The 18,337-nt window shown below is 40.5% G+C and overlaps 2 protein-coding genes across 8 annotated transcripts in view; both read right to left on the reverse strand.

Annotated features, from left to right (window-relative positions):
- AOX1 (aldehyde oxidase 1) overlaps positions 1 to 17,484 on the reverse strand; it is a 50,281-nt gene extending 32,797 nt beyond the window's left edge. For 2 of the 4 annotated variants that reach the window (XM_080599621.1, XM_080599620.1), the window contains exons 1-12: positions 16,985 to 17,141; positions 14,839 to 14,896; positions 12,061 to 12,157; positions 10,752 to 10,860; positions 10,071 to 10,197; positions 9,141 to 9,202; positions 6,832 to 6,912; positions 5,923 to 6,003; positions 4,670 to 4,814; positions 4,410 to 4,502; positions 1,323 to 1,474; positions 997 to 1,090 (exon numbers count right to left, since the gene is read on the reverse strand). In XM_080599621.1, coding sequence (XP_080455747.1) covers positions 997 to 1,090; positions 1,323 to 1,474; positions 4,410 to 4,502; positions 4,670 to 4,814; positions 5,923 to 6,003; positions 6,832 to 6,912; positions 9,141 to 9,202; positions 10,071 to 10,197; positions 10,752 to 10,860; positions 12,061 to 12,157; positions 14,839 to 14,896; positions 16,985 to 17,044 — 1,159 coding nt within the window. In that variant the 5' untranslated portion in view covers positions 17,045 to 17,141. Of the gene's footprint in view, positions 1 to 996; positions 1,091 to 1,322; positions 1,475 to 4,409; positions 4,503 to 4,669; positions 4,815 to 5,922; positions 6,004 to 6,831; positions 6,913 to 9,140; positions 9,203 to 10,070; positions 10,198 to 10,751; positions 10,861 to 12,060; positions 12,158 to 14,838; positions 14,897 to 16,984; positions 17,142 to 17,345 lie in introns of those variants that run through there. The other 2 variants (XM_080599622.1, XM_080599619.1) reach the window with 2 other exon arrangements.
- Positions 17,485 to 17,806: 322 nt separating this feature from the next.
- Positions 17,807 to 18,337, reverse strand: part of SGO2 (shugoshin 2) — a 30,764-nt gene continuing 30,233 nt past the window's right edge. For all 4 annotated transcript variants that reach the window (XR_013953570.1, XR_013953571.1, XR_013953572.1 and 1 more), the window contains one exon: positions 17,807 to 17,943. The gene's annotated coding sequence lies outside the window, so the exon portion shown is untranslated. The remainder of the gene's footprint in view (positions 17,944 to 18,337) is intronic.

Genomic DNA, 18,337 nt, shown 5'->3' on the forward strand with positions numbered 1-18,337 from the left:
ACACACTAAAAACCTGTGAAAATGCCTGAAATCCTCTTCCAGCAGTAAAATTCTTCCAGGCTAACAGAAAGAGGCATCAGTCAGTGATTCTATTCATCATTCAAATAAATAGGCATGTCACTGGAATTGTTGAGTGAGGAGATGCAAATGTGTATACACTGACTTTTCAGAATGACATTCTGACAGGTATTTCTGTACTTCAATAGCTAACTATGAAGGAAGAAATCAAGGAAATCATACACAAAAAAACTATGATTTATCTCTTTCATGAAATCCTGGCTCAGAAGCAAATGCATAAATAACATGTATTTCATGGTGCTGAGTAAAATATTACATGGTCTGAAATGGTAACATACACTCTGGATCAAGGGCAAGAATAGGTTTTAGAATCATAGAATCAAAAATAGGACGTAAGACATCTGGAAAGGAGGACAGCATGCAGTTTCAAGCCACCAGACAGCCGAGTCTACCAATATTTCATCACCCTTCCAATGGTAAAGTAGCACACAAGGAATGGAGCTATCTGAGGGGAGTATCGAGTGATGGAAAGAAAATGAAGAAATAGGCATGGAAAAAAGTGCTGGACTAGTGGCTCCTGTATTTATTGGAAGTACATGTGAGGAACAAGAAACTACAGTTCCTGTCAGGGCCAGAGGGTAATTTAAAAACCAGGGCCAAGTATCAGTTAAAGAGAAAACTACCTATCAGAGGGGTGGGGAAGTAGTATACAGACAACTCAGATTACCAGGTTTTATGAATGCTTTCGGCAATTCACTGCCCACAGAAGTACATATGATCTGGATGGTCTGAATGCTTACTTTGACATGAGAATCTTTGACATGTTCTTACTTAGCAAATTGCTTCTCTTGCAGACATGATCTTCTATGTGAGTGGGAAAAGGGTTCCTTAACAAGCACTCACCAGTCACCCCTGCACCCCATACAGTAGCATCCTGCACCTCTGACACTAGTACAGAGAAAAGATATCTCCTCTTACCTTTTAAAGCCAGATTAAGCATACAGTTGCTAGCTGCCAGAATAGGATTCAAGTCTGAGGTTGATTTTCGACTTATAATGTTTCCACCTAAAGACTTAGGGAAAAAAAAAATTCTCACCTCTCTTCACTGCCTTCACATTTTCATGTTCTGTCATTATAAATAAGATTATACACATGTTTATGCATATTAAAAGCTCAAAAAGATGCACTGATAGAAAATTAACAACTAAAGACAATTAAAGATGCAAGTTGTACATGTGGTCAGAAGCAATTCAACATAGTTTTGTTCAACATGCAATTGGCATTTTAATTGACAGACAACATACAGCAACATTTCTTATCTGTTCTCCACCCAGTGTTCTTAATTGCTTCAAGACAGCACGGAAAATCTTTGTCTTCTCCTCAGGTAACTTTGAGATTGCATTTCTCAAGATGTCTTTAACTAGAGACAGGCTGCAGGCAGCTCCTAGAGTTAATCCTGTAACCAAAATATTACGAAAGTGTAATGTGAGCATTGCTTTATTGTCTGGGTTTTAAACTATGTTCAGACTGTAGAGTTAGGACTGTTCATGTGCAATACAGGTAGATGTAAGGTGAAGGGCCTTTGCATATTAAAGGAACTGTGACCTTTCAATTCAGGAGACTGAGGGTAAAGTTTCATGAAATTATGAAGTTGAGCTAATGGCTCAACATGTGTACAAAAAGGGAAGGAACTCTGTTGTCTGCTTCCAGCTGCTTCACTTGCACCAAATTTGTCAAAGTGTTTGTGTGAAGTTTCATTCAAAGTTGAGGCAGCTTCAATGGGCTCTTCCTATTTTAAACACTATTTACATTCTAGTTATTCTTCTAATGTAGCATTTGCAACAAAGTAAGTAATGCTAACACTGAATACGGTATTTTTCCCCCACTAGAAAGATTAGTGATAAATTTTTATATTAAGACTATACTTTTTAAATTTTTCAATACTATAAAATGGTAAAAAGAAACTTTTAATTCAAAATTATTAATGGGTTTCATTTATGTAATGTGTGAATTTTCTGAATGGAAACTTGTATCACAGTATCACAGATTTCTAGGTTGGAAGAGACCTCAAGATCATCGAGTCCAACCTCCGACCTAACACTAAGTACTCCACTAAACCATATCGCTAAGCTCTACATCTAAACGTCTTTTAAAGACCTCCAGGGATGCTGACTCCACCACCCCCCTTGGCCGCCCGTTCCAATGCTTAATAACCCTTTCGGTAAAGAAGTACTTCCTAACATCCAACCTAAAACTCCCCTGTCGCAACTTTCGCCCATTCCCCCTCGTCCTGTCACCAGGCATGTAGGAGAACAGACCAACTCCCACCTCGCTACAGCCTCCTTTAAGGTAACTGTAGAGAGCGATAAGGTCGCCCCTGAGCCTCCTCTTCTTCAGGCTGAACAAGCCCAGCTCCCTCAGCCGCTCCTCGTAAGACTTGTTCTCCAGACCCCTCACCAGCTTGGTCGCCCTTCTCTGGACTCGCTCGAGCACGTCCATGTCCTTCCTGTAGCGAGGGGCCCACAACTGAACACAGTACTTGAGGTGCGGCCTCACCAGAGCCGAGTACAGGGGCACAATCACTTCCCTAGACCTGCTGGCCACACTGCTTCTTATGCAGGCCAGGATGCTGTTGGCCTTCTTGGCCACCTGGGCACACTGCTGGCTCATATTCAGCCGACTATCAACCAATACTCCCAGGTCCCTCTCGGCCAGGCAGCTTTCCAGCCACTCATCTCCCAGCCTGTAGCTCTGCTTGGGGTTGTTGCGCCCCAGGTGCAGGACCCGGCACTTGGCCTTGTTGAACTTCATACAGTTGACCTCAGCCCATCGCTCCAGCCTATCCAGATCCTCCTGCAGAGCCTTCCTGCCCTCGAGCAGATCGACACACGCACTTAGCTTGGTGTCATCTGCAAACTTACTGAGGGTGCACTGGACGCCCTCATCCAGATCATCGATAAAGATATTAAAGAGGACCGGCCCCAGTACCGAGCCCTGGGGGACTCCACTAGTGACCGGCCTCCAACCAGATTTGACTCCATTCACCACAACTCTCTGGGCCCGGCTATCCAGCCAGTTTCTAACCCAGCGAAGCGTACGCCAGTCCAAGCCCCGAGCAGCCAGTTTCTTGAGGAGAATGTTGTGGGGAACGGTGTCAAAAGCCTTACTGAGGTCAAGGTAAACCACATCCACAGCCTTTCCCTCATCCACCAAGCGCGTCACTTGGTCATAGAAGGAGATCAGGTTCGTCAAGCAGGACCTGCCTTTCATAAACCCATGCTGACTGGGCCTGATCGCCTGCTCGCCCTGCAAGTGCCGCGTGATGACCCTCAAGATAATCTGCTCCATGAGCTTTCCTGGCACTGAGGTCAAACTGACAGGCCTATAGTTCCCAACTTGAATTCAATTAAAAATATAACTCAAAAGAGAAATAATTTTCACTGGATTTTATTAAGTAAAACTATATTAAAAATTGTGTATTTAAATAAAAATTTAATCAAAACATGCTCTGCATTGAAATCTAATTAAAGAGAGGAAATACTCTTCCTGGTTGGCAAACTAAACCGAATCTCTCTCGTGTTAGAATAAGCCTTACACTCCAATGACTAGATATTATTTGTAGAATAAAAGAAACCATAAACATTCTCCATGCTTCTTCTAAATTACCAACCATTTTTCAGCTAAGAACAAACTAATCGTTGGCTGGAACTGGCTGACTGAACCAAACTGAAGAAGATGTTCTAGATGCAATGACAGTAACGTCAAATACAGTTTCCCACTTCAAAAATGTGGCTTCAGGCATGTAGTAAGTATCCTTCATCAGATACAGGGCCTGATTTTCCTTAAAACTTAAGCAGTAAATATGCACAATGTAATTTATATTTAATTAATTTATGCTATTATAGGAAGTTTAAAATCTATTTTTAGTTGCTATTTCAAAATTAAATAGAACTTATTTTAAAGCTAAAACCTAGTTTACCTTCAATATGAAAAAAATCACTGTACTGATCTTAAACATATAAATTGAGGTACAAGGGTATTAATTTGTAATAATTAATGCTGTTATGTTTGAGAACAAGATTATTTAATGCGAATTAGCTATCCCAGTTGAATCACAGACTTTTTTTTCTAATGTAGACAATTGTACAAAGTTGTTAACATTCTGTGGTTCTCTATGCTATGCAACATAACATGGTATAAAACTGTACTATGTGCTGGGACAGTGGCTACAGACAGCCACCTTGATCCAGGAAACAGCCAAGCATGCTTAGGCATGACTGGAGAGCCAAGATCATTGTACAGCACTTCACACCTTCAGCATGATGGAATGGAGTAGCATCCCCTACTGCAGAGGAATCTCCCATGTCTGAAACAAAGAGAAGTCTACTGACCATCACCCGTGCACTTCACCACATTCAGATCCGGGATTCTTGCTGGAGAAATAACAACTGGATGGAACATGCCTCCAAATTTCATCTCAGGTCCTACCAAATGGGAAGGCACAGACATAAATGCTTATTCCATAACTGCAGTTCCAACATAGAGGAGCCTAAGCTTACAGATAAAAACATATAATGAATGACAAACATAGTCCCACTCCTCCCATGGAGGCTGAAACAATGGCAACAGAAGACATTCAGATCATACATACCCACATTGGTGTTCCCAACAACTAGAGGTGCTTTGGGGTAGGCAGCTTTCAGATCTAGTAATTCATCTAAATTTACAGGAGAAATCCATGTCATTCGTTCCCCGTGAAAAAACAGAGTTCTTTTTGGTTGATTTTCAGCCATTCTCTGATGGAGAAATATAGCAGATTTACATATTTAGACACAGAGACAGGTGGCAGGGTCTAACAGACATGACATTAGACTGGAAGTAAAAAGAAGTTCTTAAAATATGGTAATTCTACTTAATCCTTCAAAAATGCACAGAAGGGGGACTGTTAGGCTGGTCTTTTGCACATTGGTTATTTTTTTAAATTTTGACTGTAAGTCCAATAGGCTGATAGACCAGACTGATCATAAATATAATAAATAGCCCACAGATAAACAAAAGTTCAAGTAGATCATGCAATTGCTGAAATTAATAAAAAAGTAATTAAAAATACTTAGGGAGGTGTTTGCACCCTTTGTTTGGAGGTCACCAGTGACACCAGCAGCCACATTCCTTTATGTAAACACATGGATGTGTCTGGATGTTTTAGCACTGTTTACTGATCAGTTGGAAAAACCTTGTGAACTGGTGTAGGTACAAATACATAGGCAGGAACACCTATCTCACAGTTCTCAACTTTTCTCTGTAAGCAGACAGCTAGCTATAGAGAATTTGGCTTTGAATCTATACCTTGACAATAATGCAAAGGAAGCAGCTTTTAGTTTTTCTAGGGCATATACTGCTCTCAATAATCAAGGATTACTGACAATTTCTATTCCAGTGTCCTTATTTCAGCTGCTTATATCTTTGCCCCACTTGAATCACTGGAGCTAAACACTCCCCAGACTGGCTAGCCATTTAAGGCTGACTTTTGATAGAGAAGACCAGCAAAACTATTAAGCCACAAAATGGGGAAAATGTAATATTTTGCCAATGTTAGATAAAAAGTATTTGCCAGTTTACTAGGAAGCATTTGTACATTCAGGTGCTGCACTGAACACTCCCTTTAGGTTACTTTGTCTTCTCACCTAATGCTTAATTCTGCAGCTTCCCGATACGATTTTTTGTATGTGATTATTCAATGAGATCACTGGGGGAAAAAATAACATTAAAAATCAATCCAGAATGATATGACATATTTTTCTGATGAATCACTGCTAAGCAGGACGTCAGAATGAGTTCTGAACTATGGACTACAATGAAGGAAAAGACAGAACTGAAGAGTAGTCTGTAAGTAGCAAAAATTACCATTAGTTCTGGAGGAAATATAAGCTCCTGAGTGGGATCTAAGGGCTGGAATTCATCTGGTGAAAATAGTCTGGTGGAAACCTTAAAACGACAGGAAACAAGCAAAGACACGATCTATTTTTTTCTCTCATTCTTATTTCCACACAAAACAAAACCAAAAAAAAACCTGTAATGGTCCCACTGAAGCCAGTACAAAATCAGCAATTCCATTATCTTTCGGATTTTGTGCTAAATTACCATGCTTCATTTGAAGCTGCAGGTGAAGGAAGTGGTCATAACAGTTTCTCAAAGTTTACTCCTAACATAAATGTGCGTATTAGCATGTATAGAGGCAAGTAACTGAAAGACTAACTACAGGCTTCCTGGTGTCCTACTGTAAGAAAGTAGCTGGTTTCATGCCAACCTACAGAATCCAAAAGGCAGAGAAGCAGATCAGATATTATTGAAAGAAAATTGAGAACGAAGTCAAACATACATGAATAAAAGGTTTCTTATAACACTACAATCATGACTTATTTTTTAGGAACATAGCAGTTTATTGGATTCAAGCCAACGGTTAAATTCTGAAGAGATCAATGGTTACATTCAGATCATCACTTGTTGGTTTTAGACAGTTCCACATATGCCCTGATTTTTTGCATAATGCAATGATTGCTACATCATCTCCTTCTCATAAAAAAATACACATATAAGCCTTGATTTTTAGAAATATTTCCAAATTTCTTGTGAGGAATAATAAAATATCCGATTTTATACATAACAACTGTAATATTATGGAAGGTGAATAAGGTGGAGGGTATAAATAGAATATGCCTATATCTTGAATAGTTACAATAAATACACAATGCAAGACTTTTTTCTGTAAGTTTTTATATCCAACTAGTACAGTTAAAATACTTAAAATCCTACCTTCTCTTCCTTGTCAAACAAATCCTCTTCGTGATCCAAGCAACACTTTCCACTTGCTTTACTTTGACAACAAACAGATTCCTAAAGTAGGAACATTCTATCAGTAAAATAGTGCCCAGACTGGCACTAAGTTAAAGACTGCTTGAGCCATTAAGAGTCTCTCCTTACATTTCAATGAAGTTCTGGATAACATTTAATAATTAACTGCATCGGAAGGATTTGTGTGTAAAAGAAACAATATCCAAAAATATCTTAAAATCTTGTGATGTTGAAGTCCTTAATATAAAATATTTCATGTTATATGAAATTTGGTGGACCTTGTGAGAACACACATTCAACATTATTTCTTCTGTCCACAGTTCAGTCTCCCATTTCTTTCATTGCAGGTCTCTGACATGTTATTTATGCCAGTATCGACCCATGATAAAATACATGTAGTTACTTTGGATTACCCTTCATAATCCATGCTAGACACCAAGTTCCCAAGTTCCTTTTTTTTTTTTTTTATTTAAATAAACAAGCTAGGCCACTAGACACCTTATTCATCATCAGGAAGTGTGAGTGGGAGATAGACAGGTGGAGCAACTCCCTGCAAGGCCTGAAGGAAAGGCACTGAGGTCAGACACCCCAAACCCTCTGCCGAGCAGAGGGAGGGGACCCAGGAGATGAGGAGGAATGGAAACAGGTCCCTGCTTGACGTCGCAGGCAACTCCTCTCCCTACCGGCTAAGCCTTCCCAGGTGCCCTTACACAACAGGTTTGAGGCCTGGAGCTTGAGAGACTGGTGGGTGAGGATGAGTTTAACAGTCTACCCAGGAGGATGCCTAAGGCAAGGAAGTTGACTCCACGCCTCAGGACTGCCTCCACTAAGAAAGAAAGAAGGGTGATTGTTGTAGGTGACTCCCTTCTCAGGGCAACAGAGGTTCTTTTTATTTCTCTTTAATATCTTTATCGATGACCTGGATGGGGGGATCGAGTGCACCCTCAGTAAGTTTGCAGACAACGCCAAGTTAGGTGGGTGTGTCGATCTGCTCGAGGGTAGGAAGGCTCTGCAGGAGGATCTGGATAGGCTGGACCAGTGGGCTGAGGCCAACTGTATGAGGTTCAACAAGGCCAAGTGCCGGGTCCTGCACCTGGGGCACAACAACCCCAAGCAGCGCTACAGGCTGGGAGATGAGTGGCTGGAAAGCTGCCTGGCAGAGAAGGACCTGGGAGTATTGGTTGATAGGCAGCTGAATATGAGCCAGCAGTGTGCTCAGGTGGCCAAGAAGGCCAACAGCATCCTGGCTTGTATAAGAAGCAGCGTGGCCAGTAGGTCTAGGGAAGTGATTGTCCCCCTGTACTCGGCTCTGGTGAGGCTGCACCTCGAGTACTGTGTTCAGTTGTGGGCCCCTCGCTACAAGAAGGACATCGAGGTGCTCAAGAGAGTCCACAGAAGGGCGACGAGGCTGGTGAGGGGTCTGGAGAACAAGTCTTACGAGGGGCGGCTGAGGGAGCTAGGATTGTTTAGCCTGGAGAAGAGGAGGCTCAGGGGAGACCTTATCACACTCTACAGGTACCTGAAAGGAGGCTGCAGCAAGGTGGGGTTTGGTCTATTCTCCCACGTGCCTGGTGACAGGACGAGGGGGAATGGGTTAAAGTTGCGCCAGGGAAGGTTTAGGTTGGATATTAGGAAGAACTTCTTTACTGAAAGGGTTGTTAGGCACTGGAATAGGCTGCCCACGGAAGTGGTTGAGTCACCATCCCTGGAGGTCTTCAAGAGACGTTTAGATGTAGCACTTAGTGATATGGTTTAGTGGAGGACTTGTTAGTGTTAGGTGAGAGGTTGGACTGGGTGATCTTGGAGGTCTCTTCCAACCTAGATGATTCTGTGATTCTGACCTGCATCTCTTAACAGAGGAAAAATACATGGTCTTATTAAAAATCTTCATGGCCTGTATATAAGAACCATAAAACAGTTTGGGTTGGAAGGGACCTTAAAGATCATCTAATTCCAACCCCCCTGCCATGGACAGGGACACCTTCCACTAGATCAGGCTGCCCAAAGTCCCATCCAACCTGGCCTTAAACACTTCCAGGGATGGGGCATCCACAGCTTCTCTGGGCAATCTGTCTAAATTTCTAATCTAAATGCCATATTTCATAATAATTCATACTCCTCATACACCATGTCCATAGGAACATATGAACTAAAACATTAGTTCATAAACATACTGAAAGTGCTAATAGGCACAATCTATTTGTACTTTAAGAGAGTACTAATAATCACAACAAAGTTATGATAAAACTTCTATAATCACTACTCCTCACCTTACAAAAGGTTTTACAGGCATCTAGGATTGGCCTATATCCAGTACAACGGCACAAGTTTCCTGAAAAAAAAAAAAAAGGAAATCAATAAAAAAAAGCCTTTGTTCTAATGATGTGGGAGTAAAATGCTTTTATATGAGGTTTGGATCTTTGAGGCTGAAAATAAAGTTTTTGGTCTCCGAAAGACATAAAAAGATCACTGTGTCACTAGACTTAAGACCCTGCAGCTCCCAAGAGAAAAGGCTGTTGTTTCCAGGGGAATATGAGATACTTGAGAGCTGCACTAGAAAGAACAGTGACTACATCTTAGCAAACAGGAGACAACAGATTATACCCACTCAAAATGTTTTTCCTTTCCTCCAACCTATTTTTAATAGTGAAGCTTAGCATTATACCTCCATCTAGTTCATCTCATAGTAACATGAAATGTCTGAGTCCATTATAACTCTACAGCATAATTGAAAACATATTTTACCTGCAAAAAATGTTCACATTTGCCCTTAGTAAAGATGGCCTGCATACGTCTCTACCTTATTTGACTGTTTTATCCCTACCACAAAGGGACCCTCTTCCTGTGAGGTTTATGACATTCTCAACTCCAGATGTAATAGTATCTCAGAAACTTTCAGAGGCAGCTTCTTCTCCAGTGTACTGTCATTTTTGCACATCTGATTTAAAACACTTCAGAAGATGCATATGAGGATATTTTGAACACCTGTCCCTGAGCAATCCACAGCTCCATGATTCATATTCCACGATAAAAGAATGACAGGAAATAAAATGTCAGTGTCCAGTAGCAACTCTGCTGGGAAGCGCAATTTAGAGTACACACATGCATGTTTACCCACACAGACTTGCGCTCGTATATGCAAAGCATCAGAAGAAAATGGTTCAATGACATACCTACAAATTAAAAGTGGCAATATTTACCAGCCAAAGCTGCAGTCATCTGCTCTGAAGTTGGTTCTGGGTAGTTTCTTAGTAATGTGTATATGGACATCACCATTCCAGGGGTACAGAAACCACACTGGGAGCCATGGCACTTGGCAAGCCTTTCCTGAAATATAACACCACAAATGGCACTCCTTTCAATGTACTTCACCTTTCTAATAAACTCTCTCACATATAGGAAACCCATACTAAATGCTTTCTTGATGGTAAATCAGACTTCTTAAGGAAAGCAATTTAAGCTCCAAATAAGAGTAATTATTCTGGGCATGAAAGCCTAACACACATCACCAAGGAAGCTAATTAACCTTCAGTGGGCTTTTGCCTTTTTTGCTTCCATACTAAAACATCAGCTAAAGGGCATTGTCCAAGATGTGTCATTACCTCAAATGGAATGGTAAGCCTGATTCACTGCAACAATTATTATGTACCAACTATTTGATCAGGGTGTCAGTATTACTGCAAGGTCCATCATGAGCTACACATCATCAGTCTTGATCAACCAACCATCAGAAACTCATGTTGTCTTCTGTTATCATTTATCAGGGGGAATAAGCAACATATGAAATACCCATGCCCTGATTCCCATGCACTGCCACTCAAGCCAGCCCATACAAAGGAAGAAATCAATAATCTTCTTACACAATGACAATGCATTCTTACCTGAACTGGATGAACCCTGCTTTTTGTACTTCCAACACCTTCCACTGTGGTGACTGCCACACCATACAAGGAGCAAATAGGAAGCAAGCATGCATTTGCTGAGTAGTGTCTTTGGAACATTAAGGGGAATAAAGAACTTAAAACACATCTGAATATTATTTTGTGGTAAAGTAAGACTTAGTTTATACTTACAAAGCAGTCATTACTATCATTTGGAATGACAAGAGAGTAAGCGCTATAGAAGAGATTACTTACTGGCTGTGTTTCTTGTCCCCAGTACAAAGACTGTACCTACAAGGACATAATATTGACAGTTCTGGAGAATTTACATCTTCCCTAATACTTCAGTCTTTTCTAATTGCCCTCTCATTTCTCCTGCCCACAATCAACCTTTCAAGTGTGTTTTGGATGAAGAAGGTGGGGAAGGGAGAGTTGGTGTAGTCCTCTGAAAGAAGAAAAAAATTATTGCTGATAATTTGAAATCCAAGTTTCTGATCCAAATGAAATTCTAATGTAAAAAAAATAAAAATAAAAATCATTCTAAACAGGAACAATGTACCAAAATGAAAATTCTGTAAAGCTTTTTGTCATTAACAATAAAATGTTTTGTTTTACTTTAGCTGAAATGTTTCTTTTTGGTAGCATCATTATAATTCTTTTAACACTTAAAATAACATTAAACATTTCATTTGCATTGTACTCCAACATAATGCAATTGTCTAAAGGAACAACTAGAACATTTTGATATCCTCCCCCCCACACACACCTGAAAAGATACTCCGTTGACAATGACAGTTACTATTTAACAATTTGACTAAGTTTTTTCAATTTAAATGTAATTTATTCCTGCTTTTAGTTTAACAAAACTGTTTTTGAGTTTCAAAATCTCTTTTGGGGGAAGACAGGGAGTTAAGCATTAGAGGGCTGGGCTGATCCAACTCATGCTTCTGGCTGCCCTGTTCTCCCACTACTTATATGACAGAACTGCAGGGAGAAGCTATGTTCCTGTGATCACCACAAAGGATGTTAAATTAATGCTTCCTAAAGAGAAAACTCCTCACTGCAGCTGTCAGGTTGTATTAGCAAATTAAGCATTTCAACAAATTTATAGCTGAACGAACAGTTGATTTTTTTTTTAAACCATGCCCTTCTTTAGATTAAAGCGGCTCTTCCTTCTGGATTCTTTTACTAAAAAACACATGTATTACAAATGTTTTTGTTTGTTTGTTTTTCAAGTTTCATACCTGGAAACTACATTTACAGTCATAAAATTTTGCATAAAGCTTTACAAATTTTCTGTTAAGGATACCGTATCTTCTTTGAAGCTGGCTCATAAGTTGATATCATCACCGTACAGGCACCACAGCCACCTCCTCCACAGCCATACTTAGTTCCTGTAAGACGGACTGAAAGTGCTACCATTAGGGAAAAAAAAAAAAAGTCTTGGCCTTTATTCTTCTATAAAGCTTGAGGACCATCTTTTTTCCTGAACTTTTATGGAATACATAATTGGTTAGGTACAATAGCATATATATTGGATTCTTTCTTATACTGGATTAAAATTTTCAGTGAAAATAAGATTGAAGATAAGGAAAAACAAACAAAATCCTGTTCACAAGGAAAAGTGAAACTCGATTCTGAATTCTTTTGAAGGAGTAATTTGGGTGAGAAACAGTAAGTGAAAAAGTTTTACAAGTGAAAACATGAAAAGAAAAAACTTCTAACAGGCAAACTAGTTATATATCCAGCAGGACACTGGTTATCCAAACAGTACAAAGTACAAAGAACATCCAAAGTTTTCCCAGAAGTGCCACTGGAAAAGTAACTGGAAAAAACCCAAGACCTCTTGCACCAATTCTTATTCTCACCAGCCCCTTCCATGAGCTGATCAATGATGAGCTAATTAGTGACTGAGTCACTAATCCAGCTGATAGCTACCCCCTGTTTTTTCCTGGGTCACTTTTCTGCTGGTCTAGCAAGTGGAATTAGTACACAGAGAGGTCTGAGGAATATCACAGTTGGCACAAGTTGCAGGAAGAGAGCTTTCTGCCAGGAGCAGGGAATGATGGAGGGGGAAACAAGCTGCCTTTGCTTTTAACAATGTGTTGTGAAAAGTTGTTTGTCAACGTGGGGGTTAGCACTCTTCACTTGAAATAATGCTCTGACACACATACATTGTTTTAAGGTCTCACCTAATTAAGCTCTACTACTTTTTCCACTGCAAAATGCTTTACAGAGCCCTTTCACTAATATCCTAACCTGTCAGATATAACCAGTACATTTTAAGATACAGTTTCTTTCCTTCTTACTCTTCTATTTATTTGCTAATTTACACTGGGCCTTATAGTTACTAACAGTGTCTAATATGCCAATTTCTATGGCATTTAGCCTAAAAAAAAAAAAGTCAGGATACTTACTGAAGTATTATATTGTATGTTGCAATTATAAAACACATTACTGGAAGACACTAAATTTCCTCATACTCAGGCATTTTGGATTATACAAATTTTGGCAGCATCAGCATAAGTTATTTCTGACCTATATTTTTGCTCCCTGCCATTCATTTTTGGCTGTTTAAGAAATTAGCTGTCCTCCTAGCTAAGTTAGCTATGTGTGGAAGTTTGCTGTGAAAAGAATCAGTATCTCAAGTCTGGCTAGCTGAGTGATCTCAGCCGCAGTTGTACAGATACATCTTAGAGAATGACACACTATTATACAGACATAAGCAACAGAATACAGGAATAAGTTGACATTTAAATTGTAGGGTAAAACCACTAACTAGCTCCAGAAAACAAGTTAATCTTATCCTTGTTTTATAAGGAGAGTACAAAGATACAGTAAGGTTAAATGATTTTTCAAGGTGCCAGAGCAAGTCAGTGCAGAATATGTATGGGACCTAGATAATCTCATTCACAAATGTGCTTTAACGAATGAAGTACAACTCTTGTGATAGAACTGGTATGGAGCCATGTTTTATAGCTCAATGGAGCTTGAAGTTGTTACAAGTTAATGAAGATTGATTTCCTAATTACCAGAACTACAGCAACCTATTCTTCACCAGACTCCTCCTTATGACTGACCAGTAATGAAGATGTTTCAACTTAAGTTTTTCTTTTAAAAATTTAAAGTTTATAAAAACATTCTGTTGTGTGAATTCTCTAGTGTATGGTATATGTCATTTTGCTCTCTGGTAATATGTTTCAGGAGACAGCCTAGGAAGCTGCCAAACAGGGGAGATTCTGCGCTCTCACATTTGGTCCATGTTCCTGGCTGACAGTCCCTACACATAATGTGTTACTCAACAGTAAACAACAGCTTCATGAATACTGGGAATAAGCCTGTGGCACAGCAGGTTCTGGAAAATTGCTAACAGTTGAAAGCAGACATATAAACAAGCCTCAGAAAAGGCAAATAAAAATAGAGGAAAAGATCAGAGCAACTGCCGCAGAATTTGTAGCAACAGAGGAGGCCACTGAGATGTGGACAAACCAAGACAGGAGAGAAATTTGGAAAAAAAATAATGGCAGGGTATAAGCTCTAGCTCTTTCAACTTCTGCTTTATCTATTTTCTTTCCTCCTGTTTTAAAAAACATACTTGTTGTATTTACTTGCTGTTAAGACCTGGTTTTTGTTTGTTTTTAAGGTTTAGAAATCTGTTTGGAATGCTTATCATAAGAAGTTAACAGATTACTTCCAAATTCCAACAGACTTAGGCTCTTATCACAAGGTCTTTCCTCTTTCCACAAAGAGACTTTTACACAATTTGGAGATGCCTACTCTGTCAAGTTTTATTCACACTAGCCAAAAGGTTCTTAGAAACAGACAGATAAATACACACATGCACATAGATCACTATGTGCAAATGGCATAGCTCTTATTTGTTTAGGAAACTAGGCTAAAAAAAAATACAGCAGCTCACTGAAGAGTATTTGGCTTAAGAAGGACATCATTTAATATGGTTGTTTTATCTTAAGGAAGTCACAGCTTCTTTAAGCTCGTAAATAACCTTTTTATTATCATTTATGAGAATTTTGCTCGAATAAGACTTTCAACTGAGTGACTTCAAGAAAAAATAAGAAAAGGATACGTCTCTTTCGCAGATAAGACAGCAGCATCTGTTCAGGATCAGCATTTTTCTCTATTATCTGCAGTAAAAAAATGAAAACCTTTCTTTAACTAAGAAAGCAAAACTTTTCAAAATTCAGGGCACAGGCTACATTCCCACAAAGCCAGAAAAAAGTCCTTCTCTGGTTTCCTCTCATAGAGCTACCCCCTATTGCAATGCCCACAGGAGAGTTTGGACTTGTAAGAAATTCTTCAGACAGATACGTTTCCAGGATCTACTAAAAATAAATGCTGCTTACTTGAAAGGTTATGCTGAGGGAATTGACCTTCAACCATACTAAAAATAAAAATGGGATAGAACTTTGCTACAATAAAGGTAGCAAAGAATTAATGATTTGCAGATTTTAGTCTCTCTGGTACTTTAACCTACTGGAACGAACACTAGAGGAAGCCTCTAAGGCTATCAGCAGGAATCACTTTTCATCCAGTTTTATTTACATAAACTTGCGCTTGCCTTAGTAGACCAACAACAGAGCATCAGAAATGCCTACATTCTTATTTCATTAGAGGATTGTTTATTCCACTGCTTAGAATCAGCTGTTTCCTTCCAGTTACATTGAATCAATAACAAGCTTAATTTTGCTCTTGCAGTATTATCATTATGATGGCCGTTAGTCCAGATTTTGGCACTTCAGTCTTGTTGACTTGCTGGTGTGACTCTGTGCATCTCTTCTCCAACAACCATTGAAAACGAGAAGCTAGGCACCTACAAATGAAAAACTAGTTTGCTCACCACCCAGATTTGATAGCCAGTTTAAAGTCCACTTCACTTTGGAGTTTTTTCCCCCCCCTAACTCAACAGAGCTGTGGAATGTTTTAACCACATCATGGATTTACCTTGCTCTGCAGCTGAACTCCACCACAGCCACTCTCTCACTCCCCCTCCTCAAAGGGAAAGGGGGAGAAAATATGATGCAAAGGGCTCAAGGGTTGAGATAAGGACAGGGAGATGATCACTTACCAATTATTGTCATGGGCAAAACAGACTCAGTACAGGGAGATTAGAGACATTCCTAACAAGCTAGAGAACTGAGAAACAAAGAAAACAAACTAAAAACACCTTCCTCTCATCTGCCCTCTTCTACCTCCTCCCCCCAAGTGGCACAGGGCAAAGGGGAATGGGTGCTGCAGTCTGTAGCACTTTGTCTCTACCACTCCTTCACGGTCACTCTCTGCGCCCCTGCTCCACATGGGGTCCATCCCACAGGATGCCATTCTTCCTGAACTGATCCTTCATGGGCTTCCCACAGGCAAACGCTCTTTAAGAAATGCTCCCATATGGGTCTGTACCATGGGGGCCATCCATCAGGAGCAAACTGTTCCAACATGGGTCCCCCATGGACAGCAAATCCCCCCAGATCCCCTGCTCCTGCGTGGGCTCCTCTCCAGGGGCTAAAGCTCTGGCCCAGAGCCTGCTCTCGTGTGGGTTCTCCACGGGCTGCAGCCTCCTCCAGGCAACATCCACCTGCTCCACCAGGGGCTCCTCCATTGGCTGCAACAAGGAAATCTGCTGTGCTATGGTACACCATGGGCTGCAGGGGGACAGCCTGCTTCATGCTGGGCCTCTCCACCATTCGCAGGGGATTTTCAGCTCTGGCACCTGGAGCACCTCCGGCCCTCCAGGGCTGGTTCTCACTCCTTGCTCTCCCAACTGCTGTTACACAGCAGGTTATTTCCCCTTTCTTAAATCTGCTCTCACAGAGGCGCAAACAACATCGCTTATTGGCTCAGCTCTGGCCAGAGGTGTGTCCCTTTAGAGCCAGCTGAAACTAGCTCTTTTATCTAACATGGGGCAGTTTATAGACTCTTCTCACAGATGCCACCCCTGCAGCCCCCTGCTACCAAAACCTTGACACATAAACCAAATAACCACTTCTCCTCCTCTGCCGCTTCTCCCCTTCTAACAGCACTTGCTAGATGCATGAAAGTTAGCTAGCCAAAGTGATACTAGCCGAGTGATTTGCATTCCAGAGGCTTCGTCTGAGGATTCAGTTATACTCTTGTGAATAAGTCTGCGGAAACCAGATCCTATTTGTGCCCACACCCTTCAGGGTTACTTCTGGAACAGCAACCGCTCTTTCTCCACTCTCCCTCCCAGCAGCACTCACCTTCCTGCCATTCACATAGAAAATAAGCTCCCCACACCCTGCCGCTCCTTTCAAGGACATCGTATCCCAGCCTCGGAACTTGCAGCGGCAGCTGGGGACTCCCTCGGCAGGATGGGGCGGAGCCGCGCAGCCGCGGGGCGGACACAGAGGGGGCAGTTGGGGGAGGAAGCTTCAGAAGCGGGGTTGCCAAACTGGAAACAGGAGCTTCCCAGGGAGTTCCGAATGTGTAAATACAATGTTTGAATTAAATGAAATTCTGCAGCTATTTTAGAAAACTTTCAAGTAGAGGCTCGGGAATACTTTATCCTGATTAATTCCAATGTGTTGTATTATTTATATTAAAAAAAAAAAAAGTTCTTACCTGAAAGAGACAGAAGAGACTAGAAGGCATCTATAAGGCATAAAGTGGAGGACTTTGTTTTAAGTAATGATGCTGTAAGGTGCTGGATTTTGAACTGTAGGGAGCCAACTTGAAGAATATTCCATATTCTGAATATTCCATATTCTGAATTGCAGGGACAAGAAGATGCTCTTGTGAACCAAAGGGAGGATGACAAACTGCAGCCAGATTCTTCTTCCCTGAACTGTTCAGGGTCCTTCAGCATAGTAACACGCACACGCCAGCCTGAGTTTAGGACAGATGATTAGACATTGTTCAGATAAGAGGTGACTGTTACACTTATTTTTAAAAACAACAACCACTACTATTCAACTCTACTTGAATAGAGCAGTCTCTCAATAAAACTCAGGTATTTCAGATTGATGCCAGCGGTAGCGTACAGAGATTTAAGGGAAGGAGAGGGTCCTGATTCCTCTGATGAGCAAGCATATTCATCCATGAGTTACTGAAGAACTATGTAACTTTAGTTGTTACATGGGATGCACCCTCTGTAGGACATTTTAAAATGATGCTTCTTCGTTGTTTATTATTATTTCAGCCTGACTCTGCATTTTGATTTCTGTAAAAAAGAGGCAACTAGTGAATTTCCCCTTAAGACAAAGGGAGCATCAGTTATGAAACTCATGTTCAGAAGACATCACAGGCTTGCATCTTCCCACCTATATTGTTATATTCATGTATTCTCAACACTCAGTGTTGCAGAAAGTCATATATGTGGCGAATACACTAAACCTTTACGAGCACCTCTGTGGTGGTCTTATCTTCTTTAATGGATAGTTTTTACTGATATTCTGGAAAATTTAGATTCATAAAATTTAGTTTTCTTCTATAAATATTACAAGTATTACAAAGCCTCTGAAAATGAACTTTCAAATCCCATAGAAACTAAAAGATTTTATGAAGTCTTGATATTGAACAATACCAAATAGAGCTTTACATTCACAAGCGTTGAA

The sequence above is a fragment of the Anser brachyrhynchus genome (assembly GCF_964034855.1).
Source record: "Anser brachyrhynchus genome assembly, chromosome: 7".
Taxonomy (NCBI): domain Eukaryota; kingdom Metazoa; phylum Chordata; class Aves; order Anseriformes; family Anatidae; genus Anser; species Anser brachyrhynchus.